Genomic DNA, 20,919 nt, shown 5'->3' on the forward strand with positions numbered 1-20,919 from the left:
AGCTCAAGTTAGGTTATTACTATCTCTAGGTTGAACCCTTTAATTGGGATTATCAATCTCTTGATTGACCCAATTTCTTGTTAGCAAAGTTTTCCTAGATTAAGGCTCTCTTTCTCAAGTAGAGACTGAGTCAAATGGGCATGAACTAAAGTTTGCAACCATTAATTCGACAAATTAAAGCATGAATAAGGCTAAATAATAAACACCCAACCATAAACAAGCACTAAATCAAACACCCATAAGGTTTACACACTAGGGTTGGGTTACAATCCTAATAAAAATCTAGCAACTCATGCTTGAAACTGAAGAAATAGAAGAGATGATAATTAAACTTCATATTGCAAAATTAAAATGACAAATTCTATGTTAAAATAAGCCAAAAGATGAAAAACTACTAAAAGAAGTAAAGAGAAACGGCTACTGTAGCTGCTGATGTCAAAAGTTAACCTAAAAAAGTGAAACTCTTCTATTAATATGGGGCTGGAAAGTTCGGACAAGAATGCCCTTTCGGAGGTTCTGCGGCCACACAATTCCATGTGCGGTCCGCATTTTTCTTCAGCTTGACATGATTGGAAGTCTGCGGCTGTATAATTCTGGACTGCGACCGCAATGTACTTTTTCTGCGGTCCGCACAATTGTAACTGTGGCCGCACCTTGCTCTTCTGCGGTCCGCACAATTGTAACTACGGAATAGCTTTTCTTCTGTGGTCGCACAATAATTATGCGGTCCTCACTTTTGATGATCTTGAAATGTAGACTCTCTGAACTTCGCTCTTAACCCAACTTCTGTGGCCGCATAATTAATGTGTGGACCGCACTTTTCAACTTTTTCTGATGGCCCTTCCTTCATACTTTGTGGCCGCAAATGATATTTTGCGGTCCGCACTTCTGAGCTTTTGTTCCTTTTGTGTCCTTGAGTTCAGACTACTCCTTCTTGAGTTCGATTTCATCTCGGGAGTTCACTTTTCGATATTCCTGCAATTAAGCACATTTCATCAGTTTTTGGGAACATAATTGAACGCTTTTAGACTAAAACAAAAGCTAAAAGGTGCTAATAAGTAGTCAAAATCTCCACTTATCATAGGGTACCGGAGTACCCCGGCTATGATGAGGTGGTGGAGGCACCAAAGGCATTACTGGACATTATGTCCTTGTTGGAGTCTACGTCAAAGCTAAGACGGGCTGCGAGGAATGAGAGGGAAAAAAACTTCGACATGTATATTTATAGTTCCCTCAATGTGATAATGAGCAGGCTAGGGGTATCGGATGAGGAGCGTATGCTTGTAAGCAATGATCTCTCCAGTTCATCTAAGGAGATGCTGGGAATTGCACCGGGCAGTCCCATTCACCCGCTGAGGATGAGACCACACATAAAGGATGCGATGAAGAGGATGAGATTGTTGATGAAGTCATGGGGCCCATGATTATGAGCACGGCGCTGTAGTTGGTAGGCATTCTTAGGAGGAGGAATTCGACTAGCAGGGAGTTCTTTCTTTCCACCTTACTTTGTTTTGAATTTGCTAATGCATCAGGGACTATGTATTATTTAAGTGTGGGGTGGAAAAAATACTTTCTGACTTGTAATTGTATAAAATTTTTACTTTTTTAGTTTAGTTTCGAGCCCACATAGCCTAATTAGTTTGTAGTACAGGGAAAAAAAACAAATCCGAAAAATCGCAGACTTTTCTCGACAATGGATCTGTTGGACAATTTTCTTGAGGGATTAAAGTCCGATTAAAAATACAAAAAGATTCTTTTGTTTTTGTTATAATAGTTAGGTAGTATCCCTTGGATTTTACTCAAGCTATGGTATGCGTTCTTTCTTCCTGAATATTTGATTTGAATAGTAATGACTAAGTAAAATAAGTAGCCTATCCTGTGACGCCTTTTTCTCATTTGTTTGACTTGTATGTCACCTAGTGCAGTATTGCTTAAAATTTCTCATCTATCTGTGCTCGCTTGACTTGAGAGTTGAACAGAACTGCCTTGATTGAGTCATGTTCAATGTGTGCGTAAGGATTCGTGGTATTATATGCTATCTTGTGTAGGCTATAACTTGCCTCGTGTGTTAATCGAAGAGAAATCATTAAGTTATGCTAGTCTAGGAGATGACGTGGGCGGTTCTTGCTTGATCATAGAGGTGCTTGTCAATCATAAGCAAAATTTTTTCGTTGCTAGCCCCTTTGAGCCTATAGACCTTTTCTTTGGCACCCACACTACAAGCCGCATCCCTATTTTGTTCTTAATGTGAGATGGTTGAACCTTTACCTATGAAGGGACTTAGTCACTAAAAGAAGTAAGGTGAGAGATTTGGGAAGTAGCTTTCGAGTGGAACCATGGAAAGGCAAGGTGCACTAAAATTGTGAAAAATACCACTAGCCGATGAGCCTTAATGTATAGAGTGTGTGTAGAGAAAAAAGAGAAACAGCGTTGATATTAGAAATTAGAAGAAGAAAAAAAACACTCACCTCCCAATCTTAATAATGCATGCTAGTGGGGATGTAGGGTGCTTAATTGAAGAAATGGCTAGATTGAGTATGGTTTGTGGCAAGTGAACTGGTTGAGAAGAAAAGTGCTCGAGTCTTGTGTTTAGTGTAATAAAGTATTTAGGAGAGTTAGTAACTATTCCTAAATTTATCCTACTCATCCATTAGCTAACATTACAACCTTAAAGTCCTAATTGATTCTAGATTTGGCTAGCTTAGATTAGTAGAGATGTATACTATGGGCAAGATTATGGTACGGCCACGGGATGCACATAAAATTCATTGTGAGAGTGAGTGAATTTTTTTCAATTGTGTGATGTCCTTAATTTATGTTCAATGGCATATTTGAACATGTGGGGTATTTCTATATTCATACGTTGCTTGTGGTGAGGGCACTTGGTCTCATGACGGATTGGTAATGTTGTAAACTTCTCTTGTTAGTGAGTGCACAAGTTGAGGGTGCTTAGTGGTAACAAGTCGACTCTTGAGGTAGGGTGGTTGTGGATAGGTTGGTTGAGTTGGTTGAATCTCATTGTGTATACTTGGGCTTGTTTAAACATGGGAATAATGTGAAATTCGTGTGTTCATACTTGATTGTCGGTATCGACCATAGTCAAAAGGTAGAGTGTGCGATTGAATTAAATTTGAATTGCTCATTCCTAGTGAGATGTACGTTTTGGGGTGTTGATATAGTTCCATTGCTCGAGGACGAGCAAGAGTCTAAGTGTGGGGTGTTGATATTCAGCTTAAAGTATGCATATTTTTATGTATATTGCCTCGCATTTTGCTCATGTCTCGTAGATTTCGGATATATAATATAATGATTTATGCTAATTTATGGTATTTCTATGTGTAGGAATCATCTGGAGGAAATTTGGGACGAAGGTGCGTGAATTGAAGAGAAAATGGGAAGAAAAGCGAAAAGTGCACAGTGTAGTGCCACATGCAGCGTGGGGCGCTACCTGTGGCACACAAAACAAAACTCTAAAAAAACCACCGCCAGGGCTAGCGCCCCACGCTACCCTGGGCGCTGGTGACATAAAATTGTCCTATTTCGCATGGGACTCGATTATTTCGACCCCAAGACACCCTCAACTCATATAAAAGCAACCCTAAACCTATTTTGGCAAGGGGGCACTACTTTGAGAGAGGGGCAAAATTACGAAACACTCGGGAGCATGAAATTCATCAATTCTCCATTCTTCTTCTAGTATTCATCGATTTTATGTTTGAAAATAATATTTTGATGATTGTTATGAACATGAGTGTCTAATAACCCTATTATACTAGGGTCATGAGTGCTACATGAATGTTGAAATTTGAAGTTTAAATTGACGAGTTTGATTTTATCATGTTGGGTTGTTTATTTAATTCTATTCTTAATTATTTTGATGCGTAGCTAATAGTGAAATACTAACTAATCTAGAATTGAACTCGAAACTGGTAATTCTAGATTGCAAATAGGATTAATTAGATCAACTTCTTGAACCAGGGCATCGAGAAACAGATTCGCGGTTAGGATAGAAATATACCTAATTGTCTTTCTTGGTTGAAATATAGGAAGTGTAAATGCGTTCTTGTTAGTCTTAATTCCATAGACATATAGGTATTAAGTTGGCTTGAATAGGCGAGTAAGAGCTCGACAGATTCTTACAAGTTATATTAACCCTTTCAATCAACAAACAAGATAAATCAATTAGTCAGATTAAGCCAAGAACGCAACAAGATTGTCAGTGAACCTATGACCCTGGAATATCCTCTCCTACAGAATTTATCTGAAAGTGCCTACGTGTTTTAGTCTTTCTTTAGTTATTTAAGTACTTGATAGTTTCTTTGGTAGTTAATTAATCACCTACACATTTTTTGAAACATATTTTGAACAAATAAGTTGTTTGAGTTTGGATCAATCAAAACTTAATCATAAGTCTCTGTAGGAACGATACTCTCACTACTTTATTACTTGACAACCATGTATACTTGCGTGTGTGTGTGGTTGCAACACTGTATCTTATACTATTCCCCCCTCCCCCTAGTGTTCGAATGCGAAGTATGCAAATTTGAACACTATAAGTCTTGCTTCATCGGTGGAAACAACTTATAAATTGTTAAATAATTTGTTTTAAGTGAGGGAAGGCAAAGATTTCCATCAAATCAAAGATTATTTAACCATCCATATAGTCGTTTTTCCATTGATGTGAAATCTTTAATGCCTTGATGTCAAAAGGTCCCGATGACTCTCCTTTCGTTGTATGCTTTTAGTAGTTGCCTCGTTAAAACCATGACAAAAAAACTGATTGGGACAAAAACTGGACGAAGGAAAAAAGAGTGCGGCACATACTTTCAGTATTTCTAGTAGGATCCATCAGTAGTAATACCTTTTGAGGTGTGTCACATTCTAATTGTTGGGAAATTTGACTCCATCTTGATTTTCCAACTCGTACGATCCTTTACCGGTGATACCCAAAATTCGGTAAGGACCTTCCCATGTTGATCCCAGCTTCCCGGCATTGACTTCTCGAGTGTTCTAAGTCACTTTCCTCAAAACCAAGTCTCCAACTTTGAAGTGACGGAGATTGGCCCTACGATTATAATATCTCTCCATCCTCACGTATGCCAAGTTCTTATGTTCCTCGAGCAAGTCCAATTTCACCAGCAACGCTTCATTGTTTGCTTCTTCGTTTGTTCAGGGAAACCGTAAAGTCGACTCCCCCACTTCTACCGGTATCAGAGCTTCCGCTCCATATACGAGAGAGAAAGTGGTTTCTCTCGTGCTTGACTTCGTCGTTGTCCGATATGCCCATAGTACTCCTGGTAGCTCATCGGGCTATTTGCCCTTAGCATCTTCTACCTTCTTCTTCAGGTTTTGAAAGATTACCTTGTTGGTTGATTCCGCCTGCTCGTTAGCACTTGGATGGTATGGTGAAGATGTAATTCTTTTAATTATCAATCCTTCCAAAAAGTTGGTGACTTTTGAGCCTATGAATTGCGGCCCGTTGTCACAAGCAATCTCCTTCGGTATTCTGAACCCGCAGGTATGTAGTCCCATATGAAGTCAACCACTTCGCGTTCACGAATATTTTGGTAAGGACCTGCTTCAACCTATTTAGTGAAGTAGTCAATCAAAACTAAAAGAAATCTTACCTTTCCGGGACCCGGTGGTAAAGAACCAACTATGTCCATTTCCCATTTCTTGAATGGACATGGGGACAGCACTGAGTGCGGGTGTTCTGCTGGTTGATGAACTAACTACTCATGGCGTTGACATTTGTCACACTTTTGAATAAACGTCTTTGCATCCTGTTCCATCCGAGGTCAATAGTAACTTGCCCTGATCAACTTTAGAACTAACGAATCTGCACTAGAGTGATTCCCACAGACACTTTCGTGGACATCCCTCATCACGTAGTCTGCCTCCGAGGACCCCAGACACCGGGCCAATGGTCATTGGTATGATCTTCTGCATAATTGGCCATCTAGGAGGCAGTAAACGGCTGCTTTGGTTCGTAATTTCCGGGACGCTTTTGGGCATTCGGGTAATTTGCCATGCCGAAGGTACTCGACGAACTCATTCCTCCAGTCCCAGACCAAATTGGTTGAATTGACCTCGCAGTAACTGTCCACATCCAATACCAAATGTAGAAGTTGAACAACTGTACTAGAGTCAGATCATTTCATCTCCGTGGACGACCCCAAATTGACCAATGCATCAGCTTTCACATTTACCTCCCTTGGAATGTGTATGATCGACCATTCTCTGAATCGTCCAAGCAATGCCTGAACCTTGTTCACATAATATTGCATGTGTTCTACCTTTGTGTCAAAAAATCCTGTATATTTTGTTTACTACCAGCTAGGAATCGCACTTTATTTTGATGACCCTCGTCCTCGGAATAGTTCAAGTCCTGAAACCAAAGCCTCATACTCAGCGTCACTGTTAGTTAACAGAACAGTTTTAATGGCTTGCCTCAGATTTTCCCTCGAGGGTGTGACTAGAACTATCCCGAGACCAGACCCTTTTACATTGGAAGCTCCATTCATAAACGAGGTTGAAACCCCTGAGTCATTTTCGAATCCAGCACTGCTTCCTTAATAGCTAAGGGCATTAATCTGGGACCAAAATCAGCTACAAAGTCGGCCAAAATGTGTGACTTGATCGCAGTCCGGGGTTTGTACTCAATGTAAAATTTACTGATTTCGACCGCCCATTTAGACAAATGGCCTGACAACTCAGGCTTGTGAAGGACATTCCATAAAGGAAAGGTTGTCACAACGGCTATCGGGTTGCACGGAAAATAAGGCCTAAGATTTTGAGAGGCGACTACGAGAGATAAGGCCAACTTTTTAAGGTGCGAATATCGAGTCTCCGCTCCCGACAGTATTTTGCTTACATAATAAATGGGAATTTGTGTACCTTCTTCCTCTCAGACTAAAACGGCACTTACCGCCACTTCCGAGATTGCTAAGTATATTAACAACTGCTTGACTTCCCCGGATTTTGCCAGTAACGGAGAGCTTGACAAATATCTTTTTAGGTCTTTCAATGTTTGTTGGCATTTCGAAGTCCACACGAAATTGTACTTCTTTTTGAGAAGTGAGAAGAAGTGATGACACTTTTCGGAGGATCTTGAGATGAACCTGCTTAAGGCTGCTAACCTATCGGTAAATGTATACACCTCTTTTACACTCATTAGCAAGTCCAGGATGTCTTTGATGACTTTAATTTTGTCAGGATTTACCTCGATACCTCTTTGCGAGACTAGAAACCACAAGAACTTACTGGAACCAACCCCGAACGCACATCTTTACGGGTTAAGTTTCACTTTATGTTTCCTTAGGAAGTTGAAAGTCTCTTAGAGGTGTTTCAAATAATCTCCTACATTAAAAGACTTGACTAACATGTCTTGACTGTATACCTCCATTGTTTTGCCTATCTGATTTTCAAACATTTTGTTAACAACCCTCTAATAAGTGGCTCCGGCATTCTTAAGCCCAGATGGCATCACATTATAGCCATATGTGCTAAAGTTTGTTATGAGGTTTTTTCCTGATCCTCCGGGTTCATCTTGATTTGATTTTACCCGGAGTAAGCATCAAGGAAACTCATTAGCTCATGCCTGACCGCAACATCAATCATTTCATCAATGTTTGGCAATGGGAACGAGTCTTTAGGGCACGCCTTATTTAAATCCTTATAATCTACGCACATCCTAAACTTTTTATTCTTCTTCGGAACTACAACTGCATTGGCTAACCATTTTGGGTATTTTACGCCCCCCCCCCCTATGTAACCGATATTGAGTAGTCGGGTTACCCCTTCTTTAACAAACATGTTCTTGACCTCGGCAATCGGACGTTTCTTCTACCTTACCAATGAGAAGTTTGGATCCAGGCTTAGCTTGTGCACGACCACCTCTAATAGGATACATGTAATATATGAGTGCGACCATGCAAAGTAATATGCGTAAGATTTAAGAACATTTATAAATTCTAACCTGAGTTCGGGATTGAGTCATGTTCCCAAGTAAAACTTCCTTTCCAAATTCATCGAACAGGTCACTTGTCGAGTTCTTCCGCGGTCAAATTGGTCGCATCTATATCCTCCGGTACTTAAAAATACCTCGGCACCTAGTGTGGAATTTCGATGACTCCTTGCCTTTATCATCTTCATTTGGAAAGGGAGAAGGCATCGATTCCAATAGTTGCAATTTGTTGGAATCTTTCTCCTTGCTGCTATAAATAGTTTTTGCATTCATTTCCCTTGCTGTTGTTTAGTCTCCTCTTTTGCTTCCCGGTGTTGGAAATTTCAATAACTGGTGATATGTCGAGGGCACGACCTTCATTTCGTGTATCCACGACCTTCCGTGGATTACATTGTAACCCATTTCGCCATCTACCTCTTCGAATAGAGTAGTTTTGATCAACCCTTCAGCTTTTGTGGGCATAAAAATCTCTCCTCGGGTTGTCACACTTGTCAAGTTGAATCCAACTAAGAGCTTTGTCGTTGGAATGATGCTTCCGGTCAGCTTTGCTTGCTCCAGCACTCTCTATTGGATCATATTGGCTGAGCTTCCTGGTCAACCAAAACACGTTTAATTTTGAAATCTAAAACATTGAGAGAGATTACCATAGCGTCATTGTGTGGCATGAGAAGTCCGCAACGTCTTCCTCCTTGAAGGCGATGCCATCCTCTGTGACCTCCCAGAGTCTCTTGTTGTGAGTTACTAATATTTTTATTTTCTTAGCCATTGAGAAGGTTACATCATTGGCTTTATATCCTCCAAAAATCATGTTGATAGTTAACCGGGGGGGTCTTCTTCGGCTTCGAAGGCTCTGTATTGTTCCGGCTTCGGCCGTAATTGTTCTTGGCTTGATTACTCAAAAATCCCATAAGATGGCTATTTTTCAGCAACGTTGCCACCTCTTCACAAAGATGTCGGAGTCCCCGATTCTATGGTCGTGAGTCCCATGGTATTCACACCATAAACTAGGATCTCTCTGACTTGGATCAGATCGGATTGGCTTCCGGAACCGCACTTCTTTGAAATTCCTCATCGCTAATACCAACTCTACTAATCTGATGTTGAAGTTTTAATATGATAACCTAGGATATGTGGAGTCCGGGGCCCCTGGTACCTCCTTCTCTTGTAATGACATGTTGTTCCGGCCACTATCGGTTCTTCTATCGGGGCCAAACCTATCCGAGGACCGAAACCCCTTGCTGTTGCATCCCTCAGTTCTTTCATATGGCAAAAAATGTCCTTTAGAGGACTGCCGATCCGCATCGAAGTAGCTTTTAAACTTGTTCTAGTTTTTGCCTCGATCCCGTCATTTGGTTGTTATCGGGAATTCGAGCTGATCGTCTTCTATCCTTATTTTTGACTCGTAACGGTTATGTACATCAGCCCGTATGGTTTCTTGAAACTCGAGCAGGCTTTCCTTCAGCTTTCGAGAGGCATCGGAGCTCCGTGGATTTAGACCCTTTGTGAATGCTTCTACTTCCCACTCATCTAGTACCGCTGGTAGCAGCATCCGCTCTTTCTGGAACCGGATTACGAACTCTCGCAGCAGTTCGGACTTGCCCTACACAATCTTGAATATGTCCGCCTTTCTGTCTTGAACTTTCCTTGCTGCAGCATGGGCCTTGATAAACGAGTTTGTAAGCATCTCAAAAGAGTCAATTGAGTGTTCGGGTAAAAGAGAATACCATGTCAGGGCCCCCTCTGTGAGGGTTTGACCAAACTTCATTAGCAAGACCGATTCAATCTCATGTTGAGCCAAATCGTTCCCTTCACAGCCATGGTGTAGGTTGTGATGTGCTCCTGCGGATCTGAAGTCCCATCATATTTTGGTATGTCCGCCATATTGAACCTCTTGGGAATTAACTCTGGTGTTGTGCTCGGCGTGAATGGCAACTGTGTGTATTTTTTCGAATCTGGACCTTTTAGGATTGGCGGTGCATCCGTAATTTGATCCATCCGAGCGTGAAACTCCTTCACATTTTGATCCATTCGTTCGTTTATTTCCCTCATAAACTTCATGAGCTCGATTTTGAAGGGATCATTACCGTTATCATTCCCAGATCCGCTACCGGTCCCACCAGCACCGTCGAAACCGACTTCACCCCTTGGGGTGTTATTATTAACTCTCTAAGGCGTTTAATTTGTAGGAACACTGGGAGGAACCGGGCCTCTTCCGTTTGAATTATTAGAAGCGACTGACAACGCCTGTTTTAACTCCTTCATCACCCGATCTTTCTTGATAGGTGAATCATGATTGCTTTCTGTTGTTCTCTTAAGATTTTTACTGTTTTCACGACATGCTCTTCTTGCGCATCATCGAAATTTGGCTCCCGCACATGCAGAGGGTATTGTCCTTCACGAACGGGGGTTGTTTCATCCCTTTCGTTATGGGTGTCTCTGATAGAGTATCATGTTGGGAAAAATCTTCGCATCCCTCAACATTGTGTGTGAGGTTGACATCATTAGCTGTCATATGTGATTTCTTACTAAGAAAAAAATCAAACAAGTTAGTAGTAAACGAATGAATCAAAGCAATTATGGAGCTATCCATGCCCCACGGTGGGCGTCAAACTTTTTACCCATAAAACGGTACAATTAAATTTGTTATGTGGTTTTATAGACAAGCCAACTGATTTGATTTGAAAATGATAATGAGATAAGATTAAAAATGAGATTTAGCAATTGAAATTGAAGAAGATGACAAGCCTGGCTCCGAGCACAATACCTCCGGAGACAAAAGTGAAAAAATTGATAAAGTGCAAATAAAGTTGTTTAATTGAGAGCAAAGTAAAATATAGCTTATGTCTGCAGAAAATTGTATGTTATTTATAGCTTTACCTAGGGAAAATAGATCCTAGGATCAAGCTCCTCTTAAATGATAATAAAAGAGTCATTGATCAATAGGTAATGGCAAGGCATGAATGCAAATATTCTCTGCAACGGTCACTCATTTAATGTTAGAGAATATTCCCTCATTGAATGTTATCCAACGCCGAACCCTTGATCTCCTCCCGTTAGCAATGCTCCCTTCAAAATTTACCTGATGTTGGTTATATCCGTTGTGCCCGGTATTGGTTTTTGCCTGACTTGCTTTTTTCTTACCTTTGGTTCCACGTGTCAAGCTATCGTTCAATTATTGGTTACAGACTAATTTTACCCCATACAAAGAGGATGCTCCCTATCCCATTCAAAATATGACTGGAGTATTATTTCTCCACCCTAAAAAGTTAAGGGGCAATATGAAATTTAGTTTAAGTAGGCATTTGGACATAGATTTGGTTTAAATTTAAAAAAATAAAAATAAAACTGCGTTGAAAAATAATTTTTAGAAGCTGAAGTTGTATTTGGACATGTATTTTACTTTAAAAAAGTTAAAGTTTTGTGAGTGGAAGAAAAATAAAACAAATTTGTTCCTATACCATAATTCAAACTTATTTACCAAAGTTCTCTACAGTTTTGTTATTTAGCCGCTATAATTGTATATTGTTTACAATTCATATATATTACCCTTTAAAATGCTCACAAACCATGATTAGTGCATTCAATTAAGAGTCTCAATTATACTCTTTTTTATTCTCGCCTCTCCCCTCTCCCTCTTCTTCTGTCGCCTTCCTCTTCATTTAATTTGCTGCCAATTTATGCTACATATTGCTGCCATCGATTGTTACAAAATATTGCATATTCCAATCTATGCCACATATTTCAATTGTTGTCATTAATTTGTAGATCGTGAAGTATTTTCCACATTATGGGAAAAATTCAGTGATTCAAACAAAATCGTGATGACTGAAAAATTATTTTTAATTTTTGGGTTATTTTCTCCAGGAACATGAAATTTATTCACGAACTCGTGAGATTGGTTATTGAAACTTATTTATAACTTTCATATAACATTGATACAAAAATAATATAACTACAACATCATACAACTTAAAAATAACTTTCGTAAACTATAACTTAGTACAATTTTGATAAATGTACAACATTCATACAAAAAATAAACCACAACAGAATACAACTTTCATACAATTTCATATAACTATTATAGTGCAACTTCAATACAATTTTGATACATAAATACAACTTTATATAGAAGAGAATTTATAAATTAAAGTACAAATTTCATATAATGATTCATATAATATATAACTTATTTACAACTTTCATTCAATATTTATACAAAAAATACAACGACAACATAATAAGTTTTCATACAAGTTTGATATAAGTATAATACAACTTTAATACATCTTCTTCCTCTTCGAATTTTCATCTGAAAACTTATCCAAAATCAATTCTAATCTTCACCAAATACTTTCAAAATTAAGATATAAACCCCAAAGAATATTACCGATAGTTAGCAACAACACTCAATTCCAATAAATAATAATTTTTAGAAAATCAAAACTTCGGAACTTTTTTATGGCGGAGGCAGCGGACAAGGACTGGTTCGTTGGTGACAGGGAACCAACAATGTTTCCAAAAGAATTTTGAAAATAAAAGTTATGTCCAATCGGAAGCTAAAAATTAGGAACACTATTTTGAGTATTTATTTATACTATATTAAAAGCACGAAGGCTCCTAGTAAAATATCGTTCGCCTTTTTTAGCCCTTTAAAATAAATTTTGCATAGGACAAAATCGTAATTAAATTACTCTCCATAATATTTAGGAGTTTTAAATCAACTAGATCATTATTTTCCTTATACGTTTACCGCTTTGAAATCACATAAAACTTTTCATATTAAACTTTTCTTATTTAAACTATGTATGAAATTCTAATATCTTTTAAATTATTGTAAAATTATAATTACCATCCGAACAAAAATTCTTAAAGAAAGTTGTCTCTAATATCCTTTTTAGTTCTTCCAAGTTCGTTGAACATACTTTTGACGGCAAATATGATGAATCTATACTTAAAACTTGGACATTAGCTATATCAACAAAAATCAAGACAATTTAAATCATAACGTTAAATACAATTGGTGAAACAAGGTTCAATACCCTTTAAAACAAGATTTTATATTGGGTATAATTATAATTTAATTATTCTCCTAATACTTAGAACTTTAAAATTAACTAAATTTTGTTATTAAACCTTCCCTTATTTAAACTACACTAGTTTCTCGACACGTGCGATGCACGTGTATACTAAGCCATGTAGTACACAAATTAATAATATTGTTATTATTATTAAAATAAAGTTATAAGTATATAATTATGCATAAAAAGGTTAAACCACAGGTTTATGTGACCGATCAATGTGGATTTTTGTGTTGTGACTTATTTGTCAAGATTAATATAATTAGATATTATTTTAAACCTATGAAGATAAACCATCGAAGTTTAATTAGAAACACATGATTGTTTAATTTATCTCAATCTTATGAGGTATAAAACATAATAAAGTGAATCTTACATAAACTTCCTTATAAATGATATTCTTAGTATACGTTGCTTTTATGTGTCTCAATTGCTTTATCATTACCAAAACTTGTGTTGTCAAATTATAACATGCTTCATATTACATAACTATTAATATGAATAGCTGATATTTAAATATCAGGTGGGACATGAGATGGCTTCAGCTTTCCGAGAACATGGCCCTTAATAGAAAGATGTGGAGGTCGAGCATTAGGGTTGATGGTTAGGAGGTAGTTAGGTGTTTTCTACTCCGTACTGGGTGTATGGCTAGTCTGATAATATCTTGTCTTAGACTGCTAGTTGTTTATGTTGTGTTCATACTATTTTTCTGCTCCATTTTCCAAGTACCTTGCCATTGTTACTGGTATTGACATTGTTTTTTGCATTTAATTTTCTACTTCTTAGGTTGCTGGTATTATTTTTCTGGCCTTTGTTGTTGTTACTGTTCTATTGTCTCTTTTCGTCTTCTTGAACTGAGGGTCTATGAAAACAACCTCTATACCCATCAAGGTAGGGGTAAGGTCTGCGTACACACTACCCTCTCCAGATCAAATTTGTGAGATTATACTGGGTTGTTATTGTTGTTGTTGTTGACATCTTAATTTATGAAAATCATGAATCATTTAGCTAAACAGATAATAACAAAGAATTCACTTATACCTATAATATATATTGTGTAGAAATCCTTTTATTGAGTAATTATTTTTGCGTAAATATGAATAGATAGTTTGTGGAAACTAATAAGAATAAAAGCATTAGGAGAATTATCGGTTAAGTGATGATGGTAAGGATACAGATCAAATTTGGAATATTATACCAGCACAATTTTTCTTTTATATGAAGAAAAATACTAAAATTGATACTTTGATTGATACACAAGCAATAATACTTTTTTGACAAATACAACTTTAAAATGAAATCAGTTCAAAGTTCATTTACATGTAAAAGAAAGGCCGCTAATTTATTTTTAATTTTGAATTATTTTATTAATTGTGGGAGTGATCTGCGTCATTATTTCTTTTCATCCTCTTCCTTTGTATCATTGCTATTTTTTCTTAATTAAGCTCCTACTTGAATTTTCACTATCGTATCAATTTTGACAAGAAAAGTGAATTCATCGTACTTAGATTCGTGCTACTATACCATTAAAAGATCTATAGTCCATATGTTAGAAATAATTTATTTAAAAAAGCTTATTTGACTTGTCTTCTTTTGATTAAAGTATTTTGAATTTGTTAATATACTAAAAATTTATATAAATAATGTTTTGACCTTCTCAGAGATAGAATGAAGATATTGACATGATAACCTAACAAATATTTTGTAGTGTCGAAAAGTATAGCATGAATATAACATCTCCATCACAAACTTCAAGCCTTTAAAAAATATTCAAAACATTATAAATAAACAAATTGATAATTTTTTCCATGAAAAGGGCAAAGACCTTTTAATGCATACGTCTCCCTTCGTGTAACTTTTTTTTAACTCTCAAAACTTAGCAGCAGTGTACCTAATCTTTGGATAACATTTGAACTTCCTTCTAAATTATCAAACTTCTTATGCTTCTGAAGATCTTTTTCTTTGAACTTGATAATTGTCTAGTTTTTTTGTTCAGTAACATTTCTCCATCTTTCTTTCTAATGCGAAATGATTCGACAAAATCTATTCCCATTTTATCAAGTATAATGAGAACGTGAGAAGAAAAGCATAAATTGCTAGGCAACTTGCTTTGAATCATTACTAATAGGACAAATAGTGAAGTTGTTTTCTTGGAATGAGATATAACTAATGCATAATACATATATAAATATAATGTGAATAATACTTTTTCACCTTTGAATTAATACGTTTTTTCGGATTAATGAAAAATTAAGATGACGGGGCGCTAATGTTATCAGTATAATTAAAAGAAGCAAAGGAATACCGCTAATTTGAGAAATGACTGCGGGATTTGTAACTAAATGTCAATCAGCCTTCTAAATTATCCCATGTAATTATTGCGGATGAAATCCAAAAGAAATAATTGTGCCTTGTTAATTTTTATCCCATGATGACAAGATCTTTGAAATAGAACATCTCAAAGATTCAAAAGAGTACATAGAAACTGTTCGGAACAATAGTAACCTATTACGAAGGTATGTGTCCCTTCAAACAAACTTGTTATTTTAATTTAATTTTCTTCTAAGTAGTTGTTGGCTAGCTTTTTAGGACAGTAACTTTTCGGGACATTAGTATTTGTTACGAAGGATCACATCCCTTCAAAAGAATTTGCTGCTTTTTTTAGAGGTGGGGTAATTAGATTTTTAAAAGGGATAAATATGTAATTTGACTTTTAGCTTTAAGAGTTTATGCTTTTAATATAATATAAATATATATATAGAAAGTCCTAAATTTCAGGAATTTAAGACCAAACAAAAATTACTTATAAATCATTTCCGTATTTATATTGTGTAAAGTAATTGTGATTTTTTTTTTCCTTATGTATATTAGATAAAGTGTATATAAGCGTACATTAAAAATTTACTAATAAAATCTTTGATCTAATTTTAAGTCTTCAAAAATTGAAGATTACTATACTATGTAAACCAAACTTATAACATACTAGACGAGTATGAAAATATATGTAAATAAGTTAAATACGACATGCTTAGGTTTTGAAAATAATAGTAGTATTTTAGTTTAAAGTAATATGTACTATAGTGTACTTTAAGTTAATTATATGAATACATTGAATACATATTGTGAATTTATACTCATATAAATCACAAACCTAATTATAATACTCGATAAGTGAGATATATTGAAATTAATAGAAATAAATCATATTCATAAGCAATTTAAGGTAGTAGTAAAAGAGCTAAAAGAAAATATAGAGAACGAAGGTACAACTGTTCCTTATTGAATTATAGCTATACAAATCAATATTCTTTTAAATATAAATTTACACATTTATTTTATAATTCAAAAATAATATTTATATAATTTTTTAAAAAAATTAATACTCATTTAGATAGGTTACACGCGCAACGCGCGTAGCATAAAACTAGTAGAAATAAAATTTACATAGTCATAAAATAGTATATATTGAAACTTAGGAAATATCGTTTTCTCTTCGTAATATGTTACCTCAAGGATCAAGACCGCTGTCAGAAACTTTGTTACATGTATTCTAATCAACAAGTACCCAAAATCTATAGCTTTGGCTAGCGGAAATGTTGCATAGAATGGGGTCTTGTTTTTCTGTTTCTACATGAAGTTTAACTCAACCCAAAAAATGAAGATTAATGTACAATTTATTTGCGACATTTGAACATGTGGTTTGGTTTGCACATTTTCACTCGTCGAACTAGTTGACAAGTTATACCTGCACTCCTTCCACTGATGTCAAATGGACGGAGAATACTGTTGGATATTTGGACTACAAATTCTTGGGAAGGGAAGGGACGGTCTAGGACATAGAATATAATTCTCATTTCACTTAGCTGAAGTACTAACAATTTACTTCAAGTTACTTGGTATGGATGGAAGAAGAGTAAAAGTAATGTATAATTCATTCTCTACGTCTAGTTTTAGAAAGATTGAAAGTCGGCATGAAGAAGTATCCAACTCCTTTACCATACATCTTACATCCTTTGTATTCCCAAACAAACGTTATCCCTCCATATTTAATTCCACTCTTAGAACTTCTCTTTACACTCAACAAAACGAAGTTTTACATATAACAACATACAATGCTGTGAAGCACCAAGGGGATTCCAGCATGCGATAACCAAGCACCTAAAATCAATGACTGATTCGTCTCTCTACGACAGAAATGTACAAGGTCAGGCGGAAATTTTCTTAGACTACCACAGAATTGACCCTTGGACTTCCAGCCTCATGTCGCTCATCATTTATAAGAACTGAAATTCCATGCTGAACTTAAGTTTCAAAACATCTTCTGCACGGCTCCTCAAATTTTGAAAAGTAAAACATCTTCATGGAGTGAGTCGTTCTTGATAGCAAACACAGTTTGCTATTAAAACAGAAGCCAAACTACAGAATAAGGAATATGATTATGCCTATATGTACATCTGAACAATTTGGGAGGCTAATCAAAAGCAGGTCAAATTGACTCCATCCTTGTATCATTCATCAGGAGAACCATCTTTAAAAATTGTGAGAGTGCCTCTACTCCAATCCTTGTGATTATCTCCCTAACAATGATTTTGGGCACTAACTTAAAGCAAATTGCGGTAATTAGTGAACTGCTTTCCTTGAGGAAAACCTTGAGTCATCAACAAGAAGAACGTTAGTCAAGTGATTAATCGTGTTTTGTAATCCCAATTCATCTGCCAGTGGAGAAACTCCAGGGAATATGCCGAGCGAGATAACAACTTCCATAAGAGGGAAAGGTCATTCTATCATGCAACAGTGTGCATCTAACTTGTGCTTCCTTCTTTTGTGCTGGATGATGGAGGCAGCAGTTGATTTTGGTCATGGTACTAGGAAATAGAATCCTAAAGATCTCTTGCTAACCTACCTCAATTTATCCTTTACCCTCTCTGTTCAAATGCTGAAGCACCAAATCATCTTAGGTACTAACCAGCTCAATTCTTTCCCTTGGTCACATTTACCCTCACTATAGCTCTTACGGTTTGGAAAGCATACTGCCAAAGGCGAAGTTATAGCTTTTTCCTCCTATTTCAATCTGACTGCAACCAATTTCTTTTTGCAAGCCTAACTCCTTCATCTTTTGCCTCAATTGTCTAACAGAATCCCAGTCCCCATATCTAGCAAAAAAATTGGATACTAAAACATAAATTTCTGCTCTTTTTGGCTCTAATTCCAGTAACTTCTCAGCACATTTCTTCCCAAGATTTAAGTGGGCATGAATCATAGATGAACTGAGCAACGAGCTCCAAATTTGAGTATCTGGCTGCATAGGCATCTCGGCCATAAGATTTAAGGCATCATCGAACTGTCCAGCACGACCCAGCATGTCAATTACACATGCATAATGTTCCAATTCAGGTTTTAAACCATGCAAGATCTGCATCTCTCTAAAATACTGTTGACCTTCTTCAATGAGCCCGGCATGGTTACATGCCATTAAAATAGAGACATATGTCAAGCTCGTAGGCGTGAAGTCCAATTTTTGCATTTCCTGAAATAGCTTGATGGCCTCCATTCCAAGTCCATGAACTGCATATCCTGTAACCATAGCTGTCCATGATGCTATATCTTTGAGCGGAATATGGTCAAAAACATACTTGGACATTCCTATGAATCCAGATTTTGCATACATGTCTATGATTGAGCAATGGACAAAAGTATCCTCTATTAGGTGAGTTTTTAGTGCAAAGCAATGAACTTCTTTCCCCAGCTTGACAGCAGACAATGTTGAACAAGCCCCCAAGACACTTGTAACAGAAATTTCTTCAGCTTGGAATCTAAGAGATACCATATCGCGAAACAAAAATAAGGCTTTATCTGGTAGTGCATTCTGCAAGTAACCAGCTATCATCACATTCCAGGATACAATATTTTTATCTTCTATTCTGTCAAATAGCAGTTGTGCAAGTTCAAGTTTTCCACAATTCATGTAAAATGAAACTAGGGAAACCCCTGTAGACGTATCTGTTTCTAGACCATTTCTAAGCACAAAACCATGAATTTGTGTACCACATAGTAGCTGTTTTAAGCGGGAACAAGCAAAAAGAAGGCTACCAATAGTGAACCAGTCAGGAAGCAAACCAGAACCCATCATTTCAGAGGACAGAGTCAAAGCCTTGGATGGATCCTCGCTCTGAGCATTGCCACTTATTAGTGCATTCCAAGAGCTTACTGTCTTATTTGCCACTCCACAGAATACAAGCTCAGCATATCTGAGCAATCCACACTTTGCATAGGCGGCTATAAAAGCATTTGTTAACAACTCATGGTATTTAAGACCATTTCTAAGCGAGTAGCCATGCAGTTCTTTCACTATCAACTGCTCTGATTCTGTTACGCACACAGGCAAAATATTCAACAGAGTGACCTCATTTGCCTTCACATATTCACTGGCACTTTGCATCCTTCTCATAAGATGAAATGTTCCTCTAACATCTCCTTCTCCTGAATAACCCCCGATAATTGAATTCCAAGAGACCACATTTTTGCTCTCATTTTTCTCAAACAGAATTTGGGCATCAGCAAAGAGCCCAACTTTGCAATACATATCCACTAAAGAATTAATCACTGTTAACTCGTTCGCCAGTCCTAGCTTTTCAGTTAGACCATGAATAATCTTTCCCAAATCCACTTCCTCTTTTGCTGCACATATTGGCAGCATAATAACCATGGTAGTTGCGTCTGGAACAAGAACTTCATCTCCTGTAAATATATTTCTGAAAAGACCAAAACTTTGTTCAATATACCCATTTGAAGAGAACCCAGAAATCATTGAATTCCACGAAACCAAGTTCCTCTCAGGCATATGATCAAACACTTTCATAGCTTCTTCAATAAGACCAAATTTGCCATACATAGCAATTAACGCATTGTTTACAAATACATCCCTAACTAAACCCATTTTTGATGCCATCCCATGAATGGCTTCCCCTAAACCAACATCAACAAGCCCTCCACAAGCCTTAATAGCACAAGGAAACGTAAAATTATCGGGCCTATCCTGGGATGAAGTCATTAGCTCAATAAATAAACAAATAACATCAAACCAAAGCTCATTCTTTGTGTATCCACTAATAAGAGCATTCCATTGGTACAGGTTTTTGCTTTCTAACTGATCGAAAACAGAGCGAGAATCAGAAGGATACCCACACATTGAGTACATTGTGATGAGCCGCGTACGGAGTACAGAATCATCTTTGAACTGAGTCAATGAGCAAACCATCTCATGGACTTTACGGCCTGTTTCAATATCCTTTTGTTTACCACAGGCCTGTAAGAGTACGCCTAAGGCCTCGGCTTTTTCAGACGAGTGGTAAAAGCCACTGTTTAGGTAATCTTGAAATGTAGGTAAAACTTCCGACAAGGTTTTGGATTCGGACAGTTGCGCAATCTTTTCGGACAGTATTAATGGATTCTTAATCTGATTCTCTAAATGGGGTGTTATAGTTATAGAACCTTCATCAGGTGTAGGAGTGCAAAGCGAGCCTGCCGATTTTGGAAGAGAGGTAGTTGCAAACGTGCCTTTGTTGGTTCTTGGACGGAAAATGACGGTCTGAAAATGGGGCTTTCGATGGCGTTGGTGGTGACAGCATGAGATCGGCGGCGGCGGTGGCGGCGCCAGAGCCATGGGGAAGCTCGCCAGTGGGAACATCAAACGCGCATGGCAAGGCTCTGTCTTCGCATTCCTTATCCTATTCGAATTTAATTTTGTAGCAGGAGTAGTAAACATATGGGCATTGTCAGTTTCTATAAATTCAATCTTATTCGGTAAAATCTTATCCAAACTTATAAAAATTAAATAAATAGAAAAAATACTTATAGTTACATAACAGAGAG

The 20,919-nt window shown here is 37.0% G+C and overlaps 1 protein-coding gene across 1 annotated transcript; it reads right to left on the bottom strand.

The window, feature by feature from the left end:
• Positions 1 to 17,013: 17,013 nt before the first annotated feature.
• On the bottom strand, positions 17,014 to 20,814 carry LOC109238830 (pentatricopeptide repeat-containing protein At1g18485-like). The gene has a single exon (XM_019405311.1). The coding sequence runs from the start codon at positions 20,810 to 20,812 to the stop codon at positions 18,059 to 18,061; it is 2,754 nt and encodes a 917-aa protein (XP_019260856.1). The 5' UTR covers positions 20,813 to 20,814; the 3' UTR covers positions 17,014 to 18,058.
• Positions 20,815 to 20,919: the final 105 nt, after the last annotated feature.

Source organism: Nicotiana attenuata, unplaced genomic scaffold (assembly GCF_001879085.1).
Source record: "Nicotiana attenuata strain UT unplaced genomic scaffold, NIATTr2, whole genome shotgun sequence".
Lineage (NCBI taxonomy): Eukaryota > Viridiplantae > Streptophyta > Magnoliopsida > Solanales > Solanaceae > Nicotiana > Nicotiana attenuata.

What these genes read in the sequence shown, in the direction of transcription:
- LOC109238830 (XM_019405311.1), bottom strand. Translation starts at nt 20,812, where the DNA reads ATGTTTACTACTCCTGCTACAAAATTAAATTCGAATAGGATAAGGAAT.